The sequence below is a fragment of the Haliaeetus albicilla genome, chromosome 5 (genome assembly GCF_947461875.1).
Source record: "Haliaeetus albicilla chromosome 5, bHalAlb1.1, whole genome shotgun sequence".
NCBI lineage: Eukaryota > Metazoa > Chordata > Aves > Accipitriformes > Accipitridae > Haliaeetus > Haliaeetus albicilla.
Window position 1 is genome coordinate 44,386,580 of NC_091487.1, and position 21,230 is coordinate 44,407,809.

At 48.6% G+C, this 21,230-nt stretch overlaps 1 protein-coding gene across 2 annotated transcripts; it reads right to left on the minus strand.

Annotated features, from left to right (window-relative positions):
- Positions 1–532: 532 nt before the first annotated feature.
- ARFGAP2 (ARF GTPase activating protein 2) lies at positions 533–10,907 on the minus strand. Of its 2 annotated transcripts, XM_069784545.1 has the most exons (17): positions 10,716–10,907; positions 10,348–10,466; positions 9,299–9,371; positions 8,640–8,771; positions 8,467–8,547; positions 7,542–7,644; positions 7,001–7,057; positions 5,797–5,841; positions 4,623–4,675; positions 4,050–4,186; positions 3,388–3,519; positions 2,780–2,908; positions 2,571–2,699; positions 2,061–2,187; positions 1,848–1,938; positions 1,611–1,729; positions 533–1,182 (listed from the first exon to the last, which is right to left on the minus strand). In XM_069784545.1, exons 1-17 carry the CDS (start codon positions 10,785–10,787, stop codon positions 1,162–1,164), a joined length of 1,620 nt encoding a protein of 539 aa, XP_069640646.1. In that variant the 5' UTR covers positions 10,788–10,907; the 3' UTR covers positions 533–1,161. The 2 variants fall into 2 exon arrangements, with proteins under 2 accessions (XP_069640646.1, XP_069640647.1); XM_069784546.1 differs by lacking the exon at positions 5,797–5,841 and having other exon boundaries at positions 10,716–10,893.
- Positions 10,908–21,230: the final 10,323 nt, after the last annotated feature.

Genomic DNA, 21,230 nt, shown 5'->3' on the forward strand with positions numbered 1-21,230 from the left:
CCCACTGCGCAAGCATGCCACTGTCCATCCCGTCCCCTCTGAACCCTGGCTCCGAGTACTCTGCAACCGCACCAGGGGCAAAGCCAGAGGAAGGCCCGACCCTTACCCCCCCCCCCCCCCCACACACTCCTGCCCCACCAGTGTAACACCTGCCCACAGCGGCAGAGGAACCCTTCCCTTCCCGCCCCCAGCCCTGCAGGTACCACAGGCCCTCCAAGTGGAGAGGAGAGGTGAAGCTCCTGGAAGCCCATTACCAGCCCCAGCCTCTCTTTTTGCTAGGACTGCAAAACTAGCCCTCCCCCCCCACCTTTTTCTTAATACTACCCAGCCCTCAAGACCATAGTCCAAGGAAGATAAAAACATGCTGCTCTTAAAAACAGAGTCAGGAGCAGAGAGCCAAGTTGAACAGGACTAAAATGACAGTCCTCACTCACTGCTGCACTGTAGAAGTTCACCTCAGGGTGGAGTCAGAGGCTCAGGACTCCGACCTCAGTCCAAAGCTGGACAACAAAATAACAAGGGATCCAGTAAATATCTTTACAGTACTTCTTTACCTGGGCCATTGTTGCTGATGATGTAATTAGAAGCTAAAAAAATAATCTTTGCTTTGTTTGATTTTTCACTCCTGCATCAATATATGCTGGTTTACAAGACAGTAAAAAGGATTACCCATGGTAAAAGTCAGACCCTGCAAATACAGAGGACTCCACAGCACCATGGATAGGGAGCACTGAGCAGAACGAAAAAAAACAGTCAAGTCCACAGGAACCAGGTAACGCGATGTTCAGAAAAATAGCATTCCCCTTTCCTCTGTCACTTGGTGAGCTAAGGTATGGGCCAAGAAGGACAGGAGCACTGATGAGGGCAGCCCAGGAGTTCCTGTCGTATCTTTTACAGCAGTGAGGTTAACCCTGTAAGAAGGCCTGTCTCCACTGGCTAGTAGATAGCAGTGGGTATGAGGGCACATTGAATTTTAATAGAGTGGAATCCAGAGATATTTGGAAAGCATCCTGGGCACAGCCATGTCCTGACCCCCTCTGCTTACCTTCTCCCCTCCCCACCCACCCCAGACAAACTAAGACAATCCTGCAGAGTTTGCATCAGTGAAGGTGGCATCAGTGCCTCTTGCTGGCTTCCCTTTGAGTTGCAGTCCCTGGGTCATCAATATGAGCCATAACGATCCTGGGGAGGAAACACACCAAGACACCATGCTACAACACTTCAGGCAAACTCCAGAGACAGATAACAAGGTCTTGGGGTGTTTGGGGTTGGAATGCAGTCTGAGGTTACCTAGACAGGACACCATGGAAAGGCAGGAAGTAAAATGGCCTTAACTTTTTAAGTTCTGCCTGGGATTTGTGGGAAGAGGCATACCCAACATAACAAAGTGTCCTGTCCAGCAGGAGAGTAAGGTTGGCCAAGCAGAGTTCACTGGCCACCTGAAATTGCTCAGCTATTGTAGTGTAGTCATCAGCTACAAAAGACGGGTCTCTATCTGGGATTTCCACATAATTTGAGAAGACAATGATAATTCCAGCAGAAGCCAGGACATGGTGAAAGTCCCTGAGCATGACAATAGCCTGTCTGAAGGTGCCATAGCGTAACCTCACCTGGAGGGAGTTCATCACCCCATTAGCTAGGACAGCCATCTTGCCAGCAACTGATTTCACTCCTTGCTTGAACTGTGCAATGTCAGCTGCAGGCAGGACATTTCCAATTGACACACCACCTACAAGAACCAGGAGGAGTTAGCCTGGAGTGCCCCAGTTCCAGAGAGCACCCTGACCCCCTCCAGCCTAGGTCCTCCAAAGCTGCCCCCTTCCTCAGCCCGCTGAGTGCTAACAAACCTGAGTGCACATTCTCAGCCTCTCCAAACAGGTCTGCAGAGCTGATGGCACTGCTGCCTGAGAGCTGCTGCAGTCGGGATCTGGCTTCATACTGCAGCAGAAAACAAAACAAACCAAAAAGGTTATAAAGGAAGGGAACAAAGTAGGACCTGAGCAAACAGAAGGAGATGAAGCCAGAGCTATCCCAGCTTAAGCACTGCAGAATGCATCTACCTCAGCATCTGCCTCCCGCCCGAAGAACATATCTGAAGAGATAGCTTTAGCCCCTGCAAACTTCTGCCGAGCTTCGTTGGATTCCACAATAGATGTCCTGTTCTCTGTCTCCCGCCTACTGGTGGGTCTGAGGAAAACAGAGAGGAGACATCTCAGCTTAAGCTCACCAACACAGCAAAGGAACAGACTTCTCTCTCAGACTCCATGTGATCAAAGGAAAGCAACAAATCCTCAAGTGCTAGCTACCATCAGGGTTCTCCTCTCCCCACCTCAAGACAGCCAGCACTCAATGACCATAAAGGCTGTATCAAGCTTAGGGACATGACACGCAAAGAAGTGCCCAAGCCTTTCACACAAGGCCTTTTTTCTTGGCCTTGTCCATGCAAGTTATCTTCTGCAGCACAAGGCTCCTGTTGCAACACAGCAGCATCTCTCCCCACAGCTCCTAGACCTATCCCTTTGTCCCCCACACAAGGAAGGTACATACAGTAGCAGTGGCAGGCACCTTACCTCTCTGAAACTGGCCGAATACTGGAAATGGTCACCTCAGGTTCCTCCTCTTTGTCCATACCCCACGAAGAGTCCGTTTCCCATCGCGAGCCAAATGCATCTTCGAATGAGAAGGGATTATATTTGTACCTAGGTACCAAAAATAGGTAATTTAGGCCAGACATTAAATTCAGGAATAAGCCAAAGACTACACTGAAACCAAGTCTTACTTGGGTGGTCCAGACGTGAAGCCTCCAGCATCTTCAAACAAGTCCAACTGGGAACGGGAAGATTTTGCAGCCAGCGGCGTCTCTTGCTCAATTACTTGCATCTCAGACATCACCGAGTGTGAAACAGAACTAGCACAACAAACAGGCACTCAGGGCCGATGGGTCTGACAGCATCCAGCCCCTACATCCAGTCTGCCTCAAAACTGAATCTGGCCTTCACAGGCAGGGCAGGTGCCACAAGTCTCGAGGGAAAGTTGTGGGACACCAGCTGCCTTTCACCACTTATCCTGACTCCCTCAGAAGTCTTGAGCTACTTTCTTAAGCGTAGTATTCTGCAGTGGGACATCTGTCAAGCAACAGGGCTCTAGGGCTAGACACTGACAGGCCACACGCATCTTTGAAAAAGCTCGAATGAGAACTAGAACCTCTGAACAGCGCCCATTCTTTCTGGGGCCTGCAGCATATTTAGACATAGTCCAGCAAATGAGCACTTTAAATCAGCTCCTTATCTGTTACAAAAGCAGCAAGCTACTGCCTTCAGGAAACTTTTCCAGAGCACAGTGCTTCCAAGGCACCTGTCTTGTCCTATGCTATCCACAGCCAAGTACCTTCTGGACACTAAGCCCATGCCCAGCCTCTCTGCTTGTTCACGCTTCTTCCCTTCAAGGTTCTGAAGTCTCTTCTCTTCCTTCTTCCGATCGAGCTGCAGTTCCTGATAAGCCAGTCGCATTGAGGTCACTCTAAAGGAAAGAGCTATGGTGGGTACCAGCTCATTACCCTCCCCCCAGCCCATGCTGTGGAGGGGCAAGGGGGAGAGTAACCCTGACAACCCATCAAAAGACCCATTTCCACAACAGCTCTGCCAAAAATCCTTGCACAGAAGCTACTGCTTGTCTTCCCATCTTGCCTCCACTGGGATTCAACTCTTTTTTGGATAACCATGATTTCCTTACTGTAAGCATTGCTCCTCTCAGACAGAATACCCCATCCAGTTCATCCTTTGCCTTTTTCAGTCCTGTCCAAAGGCCAGCAGGAACACAAAATACTTCCATATCTGCTCCTTAAACTCTTCCAGGGATGGTAATTTGAATAAAATACAGCAGTATAACTTGTGCCCTGCCATAAGGACCATACTGGCTTATAGCTACTGCTCATTCTATTATGCAGCATGTTCTACGCTCACATTAGGTGGTCCTACAGCGAACAGCATTAACCTCGTATTACTTCTGCCTTACGTATGCAAGGTATTCAGCCCAAACAGGGCACTTACATGGACTCCTCGGCTTGCTTCCTGGACTCCGCTGCCTGCTGCTCCCTCAGCTGCTCTGCCACCTGGGCTTGCCGCTCAATCTCACTGAAGCTCTGGCTGCTCACTTTCTGGGCTCCAAGACCTTTTTTTGCACCCAACTTGAAAAACAAAACCAAAAAAATGCAATTTCTTCATCCTAGATTGTTTATCATAGAAGAAAACCAGAATCCTGCTTCTTGCTGCACCGATCAGGCCTTTAGTCTCCCTGTGTAGTCACAACTACAGACCCAATAGCGTTTCCAACTCTTGGGTGTTCTTCCGTACTCTGTTAACCCATCCGTGGCCAGTGCTAAAAGATCAGCCACATACACTTCAGACCACAATGAGTAATGATCCAAAACCTAATTGGTTTTGTCCATTAATATACAAGTTATCTTTCAAAATAAGCAGTGATATAATCAAAGGTCTCCCTTCCCCAAGTGGATCTCTCAGTACACAGCTTAGTTAAGGGCATAAAGCAAGGGCTAGGGAAAGCACAGCAGTAATATTAGACATGCTCTACCTCCTCTCCATAAAACAGGAGCTCAGACATACCCCTTTCTTGGCAGCTCCTGGCTTCTTCTTTCCAATGAGTGAGGATTTAAGTTCTGCAAGAGGAGGGAAGTAGCAAATAAGCAGAAGTAAATTAATTTAAGAAGCCAAAATTAGTCAGCAACCCACACAAACATCCACCACAGTCCAGCTGCTATAGAGTCCAGGACACACCATGCAGCTTCACATCAGAAGCCTGGGTGACTTAACCCAGCCGTGAAAGATGCACTTATAAGCTTCACAATTGCAGGCTGGTGGCCTAGGGAAGCATGTCCGTTGCTGGAGAAGCTTGTAAGTGAACTAAAACCTTTGAATAGCTTCTCCCAAGTGTCATGCAGTTGGTGACCCTATCCAGTAGGGATCAGGGTAGATAAAGAAAGACTAGATTTATTCCATACATAAATCCAAGAAAATACAGCTTCAGAGCCACATGAAGGTCAGTTCCTCACCAACACCTTAGGGACAAAGAAGCAAGAACCCTGAAGTCATGTTTACATGAACAGACAACCAACAACAAAATGGACCTGCAGTGCAGCGAGCTGTAAGAGCAACAGGTTCCCCAACACCTTGCACCAGAAACCTGTCACTCTGAGGGCATGAAGCATGCCACACTTGTAAAACCAGCCAAGGTCCAGCCAAGCCGCAGATGCCTGGGGAGAAGCATAAGAACAAAGCAAACAGAGACGGACTGCCCAGGACATTTTCCCAGCTTCCAACATGTAGTTCCAAAATCTTTTGTCACCCTTGTTGGGCTTTTCTTCCACAGAAGTGTCTCCTTACTTTCTACACCCACATGACTTTTGTCAACCCATACTTTAGATCATTCTCAACAGTGTTTCCTGTAACTTTTCTAGTCTTAGCATACGTTTTTGAAATAGGGGGGTTCAAAACACTCACACTACCCAAGACTTTTTCAGCTTGTTGTTCCTAACACTTGATTTGGGGTTGTTTGGGGGGTTTTTTTATTACTGTCAGGAAACATTTAACAGAAATGTCAATAAGATCCCTTTCCAGATATGGAATAGTTGGTTTAAATCCCAATATGATACACGTAAGCTTTGGCTCATTCTCTCCCTCCAAGCACAGGAAGCTAAAGTTAGAGTTGAAGGCAGAGTCACAGAAGGGGCAGGCAGAGTTGTCACAAGCAGCCAGTGCAGGCCAGCTGTTAGCCAGTTACCTCTGGCAGGAGCAGGCCCTTGTGTTGATAGATACATAGACATGTCTGAGGAAGAGACACAAAACAGGGAATAGACGCTTGAGGACACAGGCTTTCCACCCAGGATGAACCCACTGTGGGCTAGTGTGCTAGTTTTAGCTGGGACAGAGTTAATTTTTCTTCACAGTAGCTGGTATGGGGCTGTGTTTTAGATCTGTGCTGGAAACAGTGTTGACAACACAGGGACGGTTTAGTTACTGCTGAGCAGCGCTTACACAGAGCCAAGGCCTTTTCTGCTTCTCGCCCCACCCCACCAGCGAGCGGGCTGGGTGGGCACAAGAAGTTGGGAGGGGACACAGCTGGGACAGCTGACCCCAACTGACAGAAGGGGTATTCCAGACCATACAATGTCATGCTCAGCATATAAAGCTGGGGGAAGAAGGAAGAGGGGGACGTGCGGAGTGATGGCATTTGTCTTCCCAATTAACCATTAGGTGTGATGGAGCCCTGCTTTCCTGGAGATGGCTGAACACCTGCCTGCCGATGGAAAGCACTGAATGAATTCCTCGTTTTGCTTTGCTTGTGTGCACGGCTTTTGCTTTACCTATTAAACTGTCTTTATCTCAGCCCGCAAGTTTTCTTACTTTTACTCTTCTGATTCTCTCCCTCATCCCACCAAGGGGCAGTGAGTGAGCAGCTCTGTGGAGCTTAGTTGCCAGCTGGGGTGAAACCACGACAGCTAGGAGCACGCTCTCAACAAGAAAAGAAGCTCCAGCTAGATGCTCTGTGTGCAGCCAGGACAGTAATGGCAGGGGAGAATTAGGACACAAATCCCTATTACTCTGGAAGCTAAAAATTCATTTGACTCCAAAGCTTTGGGGAAGAAAAAACCAAAACAAAACCAAAAAACAAAGAATACATGGCCTTGATCAGCCAAGTTATTTATATGCAAATGCCAAGTTTTGTCCAAAGCTCAAAAAATGAAAACAAGCTTTTGGGAAGGCGACAGCTTTGAACTCAATCGTCCAAAGGAAGAGAAAACCTCCGGTAAACTGTGGCTTGGTTTTGGGGTTAACGGAGATCCTCAGTACTGGCTCCACAGGAAGATAAGCTCCTTTAGATGTTGTGGAAATTGGCTCATCAGTTCCAGCTCCACTGAGCTTACTACTGAACAGTAGGTATAAGAGCAAGACTGATCTGAGAGATAACAAAGAGTCTTACTTACCTAGAGGAGCTTTAGGAGATGTGCTCAATAAGTCAATAGAGGGGCCCTGGCTGGAATCTGCGGGCACAAAAACAGAAGAGAACATTCAGCAAAGAGATTCTCAACCCCTTTCTTTTCAGTGTGCGCACAGTTCCACTACATCTCTTTTACCTTCTCTGCCCCCACCCCAAACAAGTGAAGTTACAGTTTGAAACGTGCAGTTTTCCAAGCATGACAACTTCATGTCTCCACAGAGCAAGTTACTCCCTCTGCAGTGTTCTTAACACATTAAAAGAAAGCAAACACTGCAGGGGAATACAGAAAGTTGTTTGTCTTCCTTCAGTTTTGTGTGCATTTGAGAAAAAGCAGAGAACTGATCCCAAACAGAGCAGTGTTTTTAGAAGTCTCCACTAATTTAACTAAACATCATAGAGCGCACAGAGCTTCCACTCCTTCAAGCCTGAACCAAAGCAAAAACTCAGCTCTTCCAACTGTGGTACAGAAGTGTATGCTCCTGGAAAGGAAGTCAGGTTCTTGGGAAAATTATTCAGCAGGAACTCACTTGACACATCGCTGCCTTCTGATGACTTTGCTGCTTTTTCCATCTCCGGGGAAGACTGTGCAGGATTCTGGCTGGCATCTGCTACATCCCAGGTACTGGAAGACTGCAAGGAGATGCTCATTCCAGTCATTTGCAGAAGATGAATGAACCCAACAATCCTGAACTTACTTCAGGTTTAGCGACCTGTATTCAGTTTTAGGCCAAAGAAAACGTGTTCCAACCTCCAGACTATGCCTTCACTGAAGACAAGGCAACATATGGACAAGTCCACATTCCCTTAGCAGGGACAAAAATTAAAGAAAAAAACCCAGAAGCTAAGCTGAATGGAAGGCCAGGAGAAACGACAGCATCACTGTTGGCTACTGTACGGACTTCCCAGGCTAAAGAGATGAGCTCAAATCTGGGAGAAAGAATGTGAATGAGTTTCCCTGGAAAAAAATAATCTCAGCTTCCACCGTCTTTATTCCCATACAGCCAATTCTCACGTTACTCTATTCACTTGAGAAAGTCTGCCTAGCGTTGTGCAAACAGTTGCTCAAATCCACTTTACGAGGGTCTATGCAGTGAAAAGCTGACTAAACCAGAAGCTCAAAGTAATAGCCAGCCCTTGCTTTAGCTGTACAAAGAGACTATGCATTAACACAGCACACAAAGCATTTTCCAGGGAGTTGCTGGCAGCTCTGAGTATTCCTTGAAGATAAAGATGGTCTACAAAACAAAGGACATGGATATTACAGGCTCCACAAGGGATTGTTTAGATCTGTGACTATGTCCCAGGTTGATGACAGAATCTTAGTTCTTGCATGTTAGTGCTGAACGAGTATACAACTTAAGAGTCCTTCCAAACTAAGTGGGACTGCTCTTAGCTGAACAGCTGGCTATTTGAGAGCTGTTAAAGCCATCTGGTTTAGACAGTTCTTCTCACCTGTGTGTGCTCCATGAAGAAATCAGCATCACTCTTGTCAGGGGAGTGCCCAGGGGCTCCACTCAGTCCATCTATAAGCAGCTAAAGAGAGGAGAGGGGAAAAACCAAGATATCCTACAAGACTCAGCATGCAGCACTACACCTCTTAACAGTACGGAGCTGCTCGGACTTACATCAGTGCCATACTTGGCCATGGCAGCACTTGCCAGCTGCCGGATCTTCTCCCTGTACATCTGGGCAGCTCGACTATTATACTTAGCATTGGCATCTGTGGTAGTGCAGCCGTGCTGGCGGAAGAAAGCAGTCTGAAAGAGAAGAACATTCTGTCTCCCAACTGCTAGATCAGACTCAAGCGAGCATTAGACATAACTCAAACTCAACAGAAAAAGGAAGCTTCCCAGAGACAGGGGATGATATACTGAGCACACAGCATGAACCAACCATTAATTGATGAGCTTTGCCCAAGAAGTCTCACTCTAGGCCCCAGAGGGCTAAGAAAACCATCCCTGTCCTCCACAGGAGGATGCTTCTGAGTCACAATGCTGAGCATGAGCTTTCAAACTGATCAGTGTTTCTAATTCTTTCCTTTAAGAGGACTATGTCTGTCATTTAAATGAGATGTAAGGACAAATCTGCACCTCAGAAAGCAATGCATTCAAAGGTCACAATCTGACTTCGAAGCACACCTGACAAACACCTCCCCATATTACACGTTTCCAAAAAAGATGCAGTGGTTGGTACCCAAAAAGCCACACAGAGGAAAGTGACAAAAACCAGAGAATGTGGATTAGCAAGGGGGAAAGCAAGCAAAATGCCTACAGAGGCTCCTCACCGCGTTGGCATTGCTGCCCACTTGCATACACCTCAGCTGGAACCAGTTCCAGTTAGAATCCAACTCTGTGGACCTGCGTGAGAACAAATTATTTCTATTAATAATGTGCAGACATGCCAAATGCAATAGCAAGCTCTGAGCTAGAACGGTCAGACATCCCACTACTATTCCAAAGCATAGGGGGCAAAAGGGGAAAGAAGATCTTGGTAACTTTTTTGTTCCCATAAGAAATTAATTTGAACTGTTAAAGTGAGGAAAAAAAAATATCTTCAGCTTCACTCCAAATGACAGTGTCCAAACTTAGAGGACCTCTCACTCGTGTTCCTTAAGAGGGCGGAGCTTGAGCTAGGAAAGCCCAGCCAACAACTTTCATTCTACATGTGATCTCGCCACAACATGAGAGACTCATGTTCAGCCCGTCCCACAGATTAGGCCAGAACACGTGACAAAGCAACTGAAAAAACAACCAAGTAAAGCTAGGTGACAGAGCACGTCTCATACCAGTTACTCAACTTATCTCTGAATAATTAAAGGTCACAGTTCTGTCACTTAAAATACTAACTTCTACAAGTACTGAAAATAAGATCAATAGGCTGAAAATCCAACTTCCTACTCCAAATCCAAAACCCAACTATCTTCCTCCCTAGGTTGATACAGAAAAGATTAAATAATATTCCTCTTTTTGCCTCGCTCAGCAATACAAGAAAGACTTCCATATTGCTGCTTTACTGGCACGATTCACAAACCACACTCTCCTCTCAGATTCTACAGTTCGGAGTCCAGACACTGTTTCTGCAAGGTTAGCGAAAGCAACGTGTCGATGTTCTGCTGAGGCGCTTCAGAAACTCCATCTTGGAAGGGCCGAGTGACCCAAAACCTCCAGCGACCAAGCCCCATACAACCCGAGGCGATCGCTCTCCGCTAACGCTCCTCTCTAACCGACTCCCTGCGTCTTCCCACACCAACGAGGCACCGCGGCTCCGGGCCTGCCCGGGGGGTCACCCACGGGCCGGAGCTCCCCGCCGCCCACGCTCCCGGGCCCCACGCACCTGATGAAGCTGAGGTGCACGCCCAGGGACCTGTGGACGCCGGAGCAGTCGATGCAGAGGAAGACCCCGTAGGTGATGCTGGCCCAGCTCGGGTTCTTGGCACCGCAGTCGAAGCACGACTAAAGCGAAGGCAGAGGGACGGCCGGGCTGAGGCGGCGGCGGCTCTGCCGCTCCTCCACCCCCCGCCGCAACCCGGTGGCCCCGTCCCCCGTTGCCCGGCCGCTCTCCCCAGGAGCCCCCCGACCCGGCCGCCTCACCGCCGCAGCGCGGCCCGGAGCCCAGCGGCGCCTGGCCCGAGCCCATCCCGCGGCCGCAGCGAAGCAGCCCCTCTCGGAAAGGCGGGAGGCCGCCCGGCGCCGCCCGGCTACCTTATTCGCCGGCGCTGCCCGGAGCCGCTTGAAGAGAGTCTGAATCTCCGTCTTGCTCGGCTCCGCCGCCATGTTCTCTCCTTCCCAGACACCACTGCGGCGACGGGTGCCGGCCGGGCCCAATCGGCGCAGGGGGTCGGGCCGCAGTACGGGTGCCGCCTGAGCCCACACCGGGCCGCGGATGGGTCCCCGCGGGGGTCAGCCCCTACCTGCCCGGTCGCCATGACGGCGGGGGGGGGCACGGCGCGGCGCCGCTCCGCCATTAACCGCTCCAACCGCCACGGCTGTTCCCCGGGAAGGGGCTCAGGGGCGGCCCCGGCGCCCAGGGTGGGCGTTTCGGGTCAGGGTCCCTCCTCGGCGCCTTGCGCTAGCCCCGCCATCACACCGGCCGCTGCTCCGGCCTGCCGGCCCCGCCGCTTCTCGAGTTTCACGGCATCGTCCCCTGCAAACCGCTTCCTGAGTCTGAACGCGAACCGGGGACGTTCCCGCGACCCCCGTCAGCTCTGGCTGGTCACCGTGTTCCCTCAGCCCCTTCGCGACGCAGGCATGCAGCAGAAGGGAGCGGGCCCGGACAGAGGGAGGCTTTGTAGAATTCAGGGAGGCCATACCTGCCTTGGTACCGTACCAGCTGCTCCCCGAGAAGAAGCTCAGATGGGTGCTTACAGGCGTCGCCTGCTGCAGCCTCTGGACCTCAGGCCACCAGGTCTTGGTACACTAGCTAGCACAAGCGAGCAGACTTGGAAAGGATTTAGTCAGCTGGAGACTTCTCGAGAGCCGCGAGCGGCACTACCTAATCCTGTGCGGTAATCACGCTAGCATGAGGCAGTAATCGAGGTAGGGAAGTTGTTAACTTCAGACCAAAGATGGTGTCGGGGCCTGAAAGTGCTACGTTACCTGCCTGGAAGCAGGAGGGAATGGACTAGGAAGTCATTCAGTTGTAACGCAAATAAAAAAGGAAGAAATACGGTTGTGCTTTGAACTGAAAGTCGATGGCATATAGCCCGTTTCATGCTTTAAAAAGTGACTGCAGAGCAATGAGAGGTTCAGAAGGGCAACAACAACAAAAACTTATCAGTAGCATGGTATTACTGACATGGAATAGATTGGGATTTCCTTACCTCCAAAAGGAGATAGCTCTGCAGCACCAGCTGGTCACTAAGAGAAACAGTTAAATGCACTAATATCTGGACAACTTTCAGTTTAAATTTGAAAGCTTTCCTTCCACTCATTTCCACATTTTCCATATATGTAATGTAGGCTGTAGAATACATTGCAATGGGAACCTAGGACCCACGATCTTAGCAAATCCATAGTCTTGGGACATACAGATGCAATTGGGAACAACTGAGTAGTTGGGCAAAAAAAAACCTCTACAGGAAAAACCCCTGCAGGTTTAGCAGGGGTATGAAGTCTTGCATTCTGGGAATCAGGAAAGCTATAACTACATGATCAGAGTGAGACCTGATATGGGAGCCATGTTGCCTTACAGTAAGATGAGAGGCTTCTGGCTGACACATCTGATTCAAGCTACTCTGAGAGGAGTTTCTGAACTGGGTAGTGAAGCCTGATCCAGCCTGCCAGGGCTCACTCTTGGCAGCAGTCTTAAGTAGCCCCTGATGTCTGTTGCTCTTATGCTACCACCTTAATTGTGCCTACATGCCTATTTTTGGGATTACACAGACAGTATTGGGGAATCAATTCAGGTAAAAGTAACCAATCCCACAGCTATTTTTAAACCAGTCAAGTTCCTGATGCCATTCACGGTGCAGCTGTCCTGGCAGTCATACCAGGAGAGCCGATGTCAGGGTGCAGTAAGGGCTGGCTACACCCTAGGAGAAGGAGGGCTGCAAGGGGAGCATTCCCAAGGACAGCAGGCCTAGGCCCTCGTCAGCCATGGCCCATCCCCACAGTACCTGAGCAAGGAGAGCCTGGCAGGGCCCAAGTAGTGGCCAGGTTTGACCAAGAATAGAGATAGCCAGGCAAGCTCATGGTGATGAATTAGTCTGCAGTCAAGCTGGGAAGTCAATCCACAGGTCAGCATCAGGCCCAGCAATTGCCAGGCATGTCTGTGGCAGCAAGGTAAGGCTAGGCAAGTCTGAGATCAGGCTGGTAAGCCAGCCTACAAGTCAGGATCAACAAGACAGAGCCAGAGACCACTACTCCTTCAACTTAGCTCAGACAGGGACTAGTAGCTCTGGGCTGAGCTTAAATGAAAACACGCCCCCACACTCATGGGTCAGGGCTATGGGTAGGGGTCCCAGGTGAGGCTGCTCAGGACAATTAAGGCCTGTTGGTGCACTCAGGGCCCTGACAGGTGAAGCTGGACAGAAGGACAGGATAGAGAGTGTACAGCGCTAGGGTGGTGGAGGCTGTGTAAGCTGCATCTTGTTGTGTAGAGGAGCAAGTTCAGGTGATGAGCATGCATTGGGAGCAGCGGTGTTCAGGTTGGCTCGAGCTGTCTCAACCTGAGTTGCTTGCTCTCCTACCTTGTCACCATCTGTTGTGCGGTGCTGCTCCCCCCCTCTGCTGGCTTTGTTCTCACTAGGTCTGTGTTTGGCTCTGTGATGGAGAAGTTGTACAGGGGTTAGGAGGGAGAGAGTCTGTTCATGCTGGCATTACCCTAGCTGGGACTCGTTGGAGAGAAATGGCGTGTGCCCAGGAGAAGCCAAGGCAGCCTCAGAGACCAATAGGTCAGTATCACACTTTGTCTCTGCCAGTCTGTGCTAGGAGACATGGGGAGATACAGTGCAGGCTCCTCTCCTCCGTGGAGGGTGCACAGTTTTCGTTCACTGCGCTGTGTCTTAGGAAGACTTGCTACAGCAGGGTTACTCAAGCTTCTCTACCTCAGCTGGGTCCCTTGCAGGCCTTCCAGCCCATGCTGGTTGCTCCAAGTTCTGGCAAGGCTGCTGATCCTGTCCATCAGTTTTACATAAAAGCAGCAGGAAGAGCATGCTGCTGGTCTGAGAAATATCTTTTTGTTGCCTCTGTCAGTACAGGAAAGACCTCCTGCTGCTGACTGTTCCCTGTGAGCGCGTGCTGTCATTGCACTGTTCTTGCTATTTCCTGCATCTGTGTCTTTTGCATCTCATGTGCTTTGGTGCTGAATTTCTGAATTTCAAGCTGGCAGCCTGCTCTTTGGCCCTCAGCTTCCCTGTCCATCCACATCACATCTGACATCTGCCTCTCTCCTCCTGACTGCTGTGATACCAGACCCTCAGCCCAATATAACCTCTTAATCAGAGATTGACTTGCTGTTACCCACCTCTGTCAGTAAAAGATAGTCCCCAGCGTCATCCAAGGGAGCAAAGGAAAGCTTGTTCTTGGAATCTGCCATACCACTGGGGACACATTTTCAGTACAGAAGTCTTGTTGTCTGAGGGCATGAGGTTACTATGAAAGACAGCTGGAGAGGCTCGGGAGTGAACTGCTATGTTGGGGTTAAAACCTGCCCTGCACTCACAGGTCTGAGCCAAAGGGAAAAGAAAGGCCTTCTCTGGGACTCTGTCCACAAGCAGGGTGGCAGAGGGGAAGAGGGACCTTGCTCTCTTCTCGCTACCCAGCAAAGAACATGGGTGAAAGGACTGTGCAGGAGAGAGACGAGGTGCCCGAGTCCTGCTCTCCTACTCAGACCCATTGGCCTCTCATGCTTTTGCTGAATGAGAAGCTTCGGGAAGGGGGTTGAAAAATTCAGTAAACTACCTGAAAAATAACTGGGAGATATAGTTTCCCATGGATCACTGGTGGTGGGGTACCAGGAATCTACAATGATGCCCTGGGGAGAGGAGCAATTCCTAACACAAATCTATTACTTTTTTTTCCTTTCTTAATAAGCAGTTTACAGCCACTAACTAGTCTGCATGTTTTCCCCTGGGGATAATCAGTAACCCAGGGCAGCCTGGCTGTTTTCAGTAGTGGAAAGAGCAGGCATAGCCACAGATAGAGGAGAGGAGGAAAGGAGAGTCAGATAGAAAGCGTTCTCCTTCTCACTAGAACAAGAGACAGGTTCTTAGCAGGTATGTCCCTTCCCAGAGTGTGTAAGAAGATGCTCCCAATTTCCCATGGCTTCAGGCATCACATAGAAAACTTTTCCTTGGGGTGGGTTAGGTTTCTGTCAGGTCAGCAAGCTGCCCTGTGTTCTCTTAAGGTATTGGCTAGGTTTGATGCAAGGGAAGCAGCTGGCTGAGGGTTGTGGGTGACCAGACTGCCAGTGTGCCAGATTGAGTGTAATTAGTAGCGGCCTCCCTAGGAAAAAGTATTGCACTGAGGCAGGCAGTCAACGTCACACACTGACTCTGTGCAATGCTTCCAGCAAGATCTAAGATAAGGAGCTAATACAGTATGTGTAGAGTGAATATTTTGTTCAGGTTTATAACTTACACAATTTTACTGCAGTATTACAAATGTTGTGGTTTGGAGAAAAGCCAGCAAAGGTAGAACACACAAATTAAGGAACACAATGGATGGGTAACTTTAGAGATACTGAGGAGCACACTCATGGCTGGCTTGATCCAATTTGGGGCTGTCACAGCCAAAAGGCCAGTCCTGCTGCACATGCTGTCGCTTGCACCCACTCTGGCAAGCAGCGTCCGTGGGCTGTTGTGTCCCTAGCCCTGCTAAAATGCTGATTGTCATTGCATTGCTGAGCTGATCTCCTCCTGCTTGTGTGATTGCTGAAGCAAGTAAGGGAAGGGCTAGGAAGGTTTGAAAGGGAGAAGAGAGGACTATCCCTTTCAGTTGTGCCAGCTGATGCTGCTGGGCTGTCAGACAAAACTGCTGGGGTTTGATGGAAAGGGTAACTGGAGCGTGGGGCCAGGGAAGGAGCATGCTACTCCCGATTGCTCCCGAGTACTTGTTAAGTGAGTGTGTGTGTGTATACATGTATGTCTTCAGGCTTTTCCTTTGTAACTCCATTTCCAATATTATAATCCAATGTTTATTTTCAAACATCTGGTAACATCACCTCTGACTGGCCTGTCAGGTGCTCGGGGCTTGGAAGGCTTCGGGGATACCCCAAAGCAGTGGTGAGCTGACAGATGTGTCCTGGGGTTTCCTGGATCTGAGGACAAGTTTTAGACCTTGCTGTAATGGTCAGTTTGGAGGTGCTACAGGTGTCCCTGCCAGGAGCAGGCTGCTTGGCAGCTGACAATCACTGAAGTGATGTCTCGCTTCAAGTCATGCTTGTCACACCATATGAAAGCAAGGTGGAGAGACTGGGCAGTGAGGGCAAGCCTTGAGCTACCTCACCCTCCTTTGAGGGCAGTCCCCAGCACAGGCACTAACTTTCTTGAGGTCAGAGCTGGCAGGGCTGTCCTCCTATCAGACATGACCCTTCCAAACTTTCCAGCAGACATGTAATCTCTCCTCCCTGCAGATCACCCTACTCTCCAGAGTTTTCTAAACTGAATCCCACTAGTACAGGGACTAGTTGCCGGCAGCCCCTACAACAAGCGTAAGGAGCATACCTAAAGCAGAAGACAGTGGCCCTTGAAAGCAGGGTAAGCAGAGGTAACAAAAAGACAAGGTAAGCAAGGCAAGATGAGAAAGCTGTTCATTTACTATGAAGCTCTTTTGAAAACATAGAATTATCACACAGTGCAAGCACCACTGTCAAGTAGGTTATTATGAGGGATTGGGGTGGAGAGGGAGTAGGTAGCAGGGTTTCAGCTCCGCAGGTGGCCACAATGTGTAGAGGGGATGCAGGGCCACTGGTGAGACAAACATCTACAGGATTGTGGATTCCTTAGGAACTGTGTGGCACCTGTGGGGAAGCTCTGAGGTGAATTCGAGAGAAGGGGGTAGTGTGGTCACAGCTGGGGGCAGTGACTGTTTTGCTGTCAGCCTCCTGCTGAAAGCAGGAACAATAGACTCAGGAAGGAAAGAGGTAGTGAAGTCAAAGGGGGAGAGTGCAGAACCTGGAAGAGGACTTCCAGCTGGTCGGATAGAAAGGAAATGCAGGGAGGAAGGGACCATAGGATCTGTAAACAGCTGAACCCAGTGAAAGCACTGAGACTGAAGAGGAGAGATTATGGGCCCCCCCACTAAGGGGGAAGAAGTGCTGACCACCACTACACTGCTTGTGGAGAGAGGAAGTCTCAAGCTGCAACTGCAATTGCCTTAAGCTGAGAGACTGACAAACCAGGTACCTCTGCAAGCAGGGTTACTGAATGACAAAAACCAGGGCACGGCCAGTAAAACGGATTTGCTGAAAGCAGCTGAGGTGATTTGGCCTGAAATTTGGTTTGGAAAAGTTCACTGGAGCCATGCTACTTAGTCAAGGTGTTCCAACAGGAAACCAGCCAATTTCTTCCAGTTACAGAGCCTAGCCTATTGCCCCCTCTCCCCCTCTTCAGCAAGAATTTGTTCATCTTCTCCAGAAACACCTTCTCATATTCATCCTCTTTGATCTTCTGAGAACCTAGGTAGCTTGGAAAAACAGTCTCACTCCCTTGCAGCCCCTGAGTTTTCCAGCTCCCTGTAGCCTGGACCTGGGCAGTGGTGCAACACTCGGTTGCAAGTCTTTTTTCTGTTTCTCTTTCTTTTTTTGTGCAAGGTCCCTCTGAAGACTTTGCCTCATATCACGTAGCCTTACTATTCTTGCTTGTTTTGCACAACCTTTCCCGCCAGCCTGTAGTTGGTATTTTCCAACCACATTTCCATGGGTCAAGATGGAGTTTTTGGCACTGGCTTTGTCTCAGGTTCAGCCCCCTGACCAGTCTGCAGCCAGTCTCTGTGCATTTACCCTAGAAGCAATCACCTACTGGTCTGAGCGGAGCAAGCCCATTTTAACTCCAGCACCAGCTTTCTTCACAAGCACAGGGGAATTTTGCAGCCTGCTGCCCATAAGCGTAATGCTGGCAGCTCTAGAAATGCAACTGAGGCAGCCCCAGTTTATGCATGGCCTGCACTGCTGTCAGGGAGAACCTGCCTGAAATAGCAGAGCTGAGCTCTGCGCAGCTGTGGCCTCGGGCTGGATCTGCAAACAGGGCAGGAGCAAAGGGAGTGCAGGACAGTTTGTAACAGCTCTGAGGGGTCTCCCTGCAGGATTGCCACATACCTGCACCTGCCTCAGCACTTCGTGCCAAGCACAACAGCCACAACAAGGACTCAGGGGATGGGGAAGTGGGATGGAAAGTAAACTGAAGCACCAACAGCCCCAAGCTCCACACAGGGCTATGGGAGTGCCACCAAGAGTTAGAACCTAACCACAACTCTCAGCTGCCGTCAGAGAGCACAGCTGTCCTGTGGGCTCTGCAACCCAGATTTTGCCTACAGGGCAGAAACATCATTAATAGGTTGAGCAAGCTCAGCTGCTGCTTTGGGGAAATGGGTGTGATCTGTCATAGAGAATCTTTTAACTTCCTCTTCCTAGAAAATTCATGATCAACAGGAAATCCAAGCTTTGCATGATACTTCAGAAATTATTTTCCAGGACGATGTCAGAACCAAATTAATTATCTACCAACCACAGATGTATACAAGCTTTCCACAAGGAGTGGCTTTATTAAAAAAATAAAACATGACTAGAAAATGTTTCCACTGTTGCCCATCAGGCACAGAGGCGCATCTGTATGTTTTTACAGAAGCTATGGGGGAAGTATAGGCTTTGCTGGCCTTCTGGAATTCAGGCACAGCAATTAGTTCATGTGTGCATCTCTCTGTTCACACACAAAACTTTTGGCATGGATGACAAGTTTCAACTAGAGCCTTTGTGATTAACAAAACCTCATTTGCTTCTATGGAAAACTACGTCTCCAGGTGGAGCTATTAGTTTCATATAAGATCATTAGATGCGTTTGTTTTTTTTTTTCCTCTCCAGATGGCTCTTTACTACACAGGCTCTCTTTACTACACAGGCTCTCTTTTACTAATCCGTTTGGTTTTGGGTAGCCAGGACTAAGTGCCATGCCAAAATTTATGAGGTACAGTCCAGCCAAGCAATTCTTTGTTCTCAGTGCGTTGTCTCCTGTCCACTACTTCAGCTCTCGGCACGAATTTCTGATGTGCAAACATTCCTTTAGGGGACTTGTTCACATAAGCTGCAGTATGTCACTATTTCTGGAAGCCTTCAAGCAGCTCATTATGATCAGGTGGTCGTGTTTTCCTAGGACAAACAAGTCTGTTCAGACTTTGTCCTGTGGAATTTCAGGTTGGTTGTACTGTAATCAGAGGTCCTGTCTGCTGGACATTTCTGTCCTCATAGCAGGTTCTGGCCACACCTCACTCCATCCCTAATTATAGCCTGACTAGAACGCTGAAGAAGAATTGAAGTCAAGCCTCCATGTTATCCTTCATAACTCCCTTCTACAATTTTTTGACCTTACACAAAAGGCTAGCATTAGTGTTTGAAAATATCCAGGTAAATTTCAGTATTCATTATAGCACATTTCAGGTAATTTTATCCCTGACTGTTTCTGTCTCTGTTATCTCACAAGCCTGGCAAGCACGCTCTCTTCATGTTCATGTGTGTTAGGACAAAGCAACAACAAATCATTCAGTTGTGGGTCAGCAAGTGGAACACTTGCAATTGCTGTACAACACTGATGATACTTTCCCTAGGACATACTACTGAAAGCAGAGACTAGATCTTTAAATAAATCCAAGTACTTATACACCAACATCTCTAATTACATGGCATAAGCTTAGAGGTTTCTTCAAATATTGGACCTAGAATAATAGGTAAATTCATAGCTAAATCCAGGTGTTCTAAATGTCTGTTGCTTAGATCTTTAACTGCCTTTTGGGAATACTTTTTCTTTTCTTGAGAAAGGACATTACTGATTCAGAACAAAATACTTTTCCCTTGTTCTTTTGGTTTGCACCCCTCTCCCCCCATTCATAAAGTACAGTGCTAGGGATACTTCGAGCAAGACCTCTCAAGAGCTGATGCATTTCTGTGGTCTCACAAAAGCACTAAACAGCATTAGTCTCAGATCTCTTCGTCCGTGACAGACTACATTTCAAGGCATTCAGTGTGCTGTAAAAAGTTTAACTTCTGCTCTGTCTGGCAGGCAGGCAACAAGATGTTTGTGATGCTTTATCTTTCGTAAGTCGTATTTTAATCTGTCCATCCCTACCTCCTTTTCAGTCTACACTTGTTAAACATCCATTTTGGTTCAACTAGCTGGTGTTGATTCTGTGGTCATTTAATCCCAAATGGTCTCCTATGACTTCAGACTTCTTTATCTGCATTACCCCTTTTCCAAACCACTCTGAAGCAGTTCACCCCAGCGTGGCTGGTGGAGGCTTGACTGAGTTTTGTGAGTCTGACTTAACCAAGTTCCTCACATGTGCTAACCCAGAATAAGAATTTCACTACAGCAGGCTATTACAAACTCACCATGCCTCTCAACAACAGTTTCAAGCAGATGTAGTAAGTATACCATTTTAAAACAATTGTTTATTTTTCTTTTGTTTTTCCAAAAAAGGTAGCTTTTGGGGTGTTTGTTCCCTCAAGCTCTTAGGCTTATTCTATACGGAACATGTCTATCAGTCCTCATGTTTGAATATGCAGAGCACTAGGATAAGGACCCCACTTTGTCTCAACAGCCTCAGAGGCTTTCAAGGGCAGAAAGACAGGCTAGATAGAGGTCTGATAGGTCCTCCCTGCTGAATGGCACTTAGCAACCTGCAGCAATTCAGGACCAGAAGAATTTTCCCTCTATAGCTAATGTTGTGCCAGCCAGTAGGTAGCTTCCCCACTCTGCTACCCTTTAATCACAGTGTGGGGGTCTTTGGCAAAGCAGGGAGTGCACTTCTAGCATGTGTAAGTCAAGAATATGTAGGAGAAGGAAAAAGAGGGTCTCTGCTGTGCAGTGTTCATGAAGAAGAGAGGTATAGCCAAAACAATCTAGAAGCATTAGAAACCCCAACACATACTAGTGCATTTAGGGGTCCTAAGCAGAACAGGACTGGAATGTCGCTCTTTTTGTTAATACCAGCCTTCAGTGTGTGTCAAGGCCCATTCTAGCTCAAGGAATGTTCAGTCAACTCCAACCTGCTGCCAGATAGTTCTGTTCATGACTTGTTAACCTGAACAGCCACATCATGCAACACAGAAGCCTCTTTCTCCTGTCCCCAAGCTATACTATCATTCATTCCTGGTGTTAGCTCAATAAATCTGAGGGCAGTGGGAAGGTACATCCAGGCTGTTGAAGCTGTATCACTTATACCAGCTGCCTTAACAGGGGAGCCAACAAGCCTGCAGGTGAATGATACTGAAAACTTCTGAAAGATGTGGGAGAATAAATAGATTTCTGCCAGTCAGCTTGATTGAGCCAAAAAGGGGAAGCAATACTAGAAGTTCCCTATTACCCTGCACATCCAAACTTCCCTGAACAGGAAGCCTGGGGGGAGGGCAGACCCCACCACCCTATGGATGCATGTGCATTGAAGCCAAGGAAGTCTGCCTTCTCTGTTTTGAAGAGTTGCATGTGTCACTTATCTCCTTTCACTGAGCGCACATCAGGAAGATCTGTTCCCTTCTGCACTCCTATAGTGCTCACAGTCAGAGAAGTC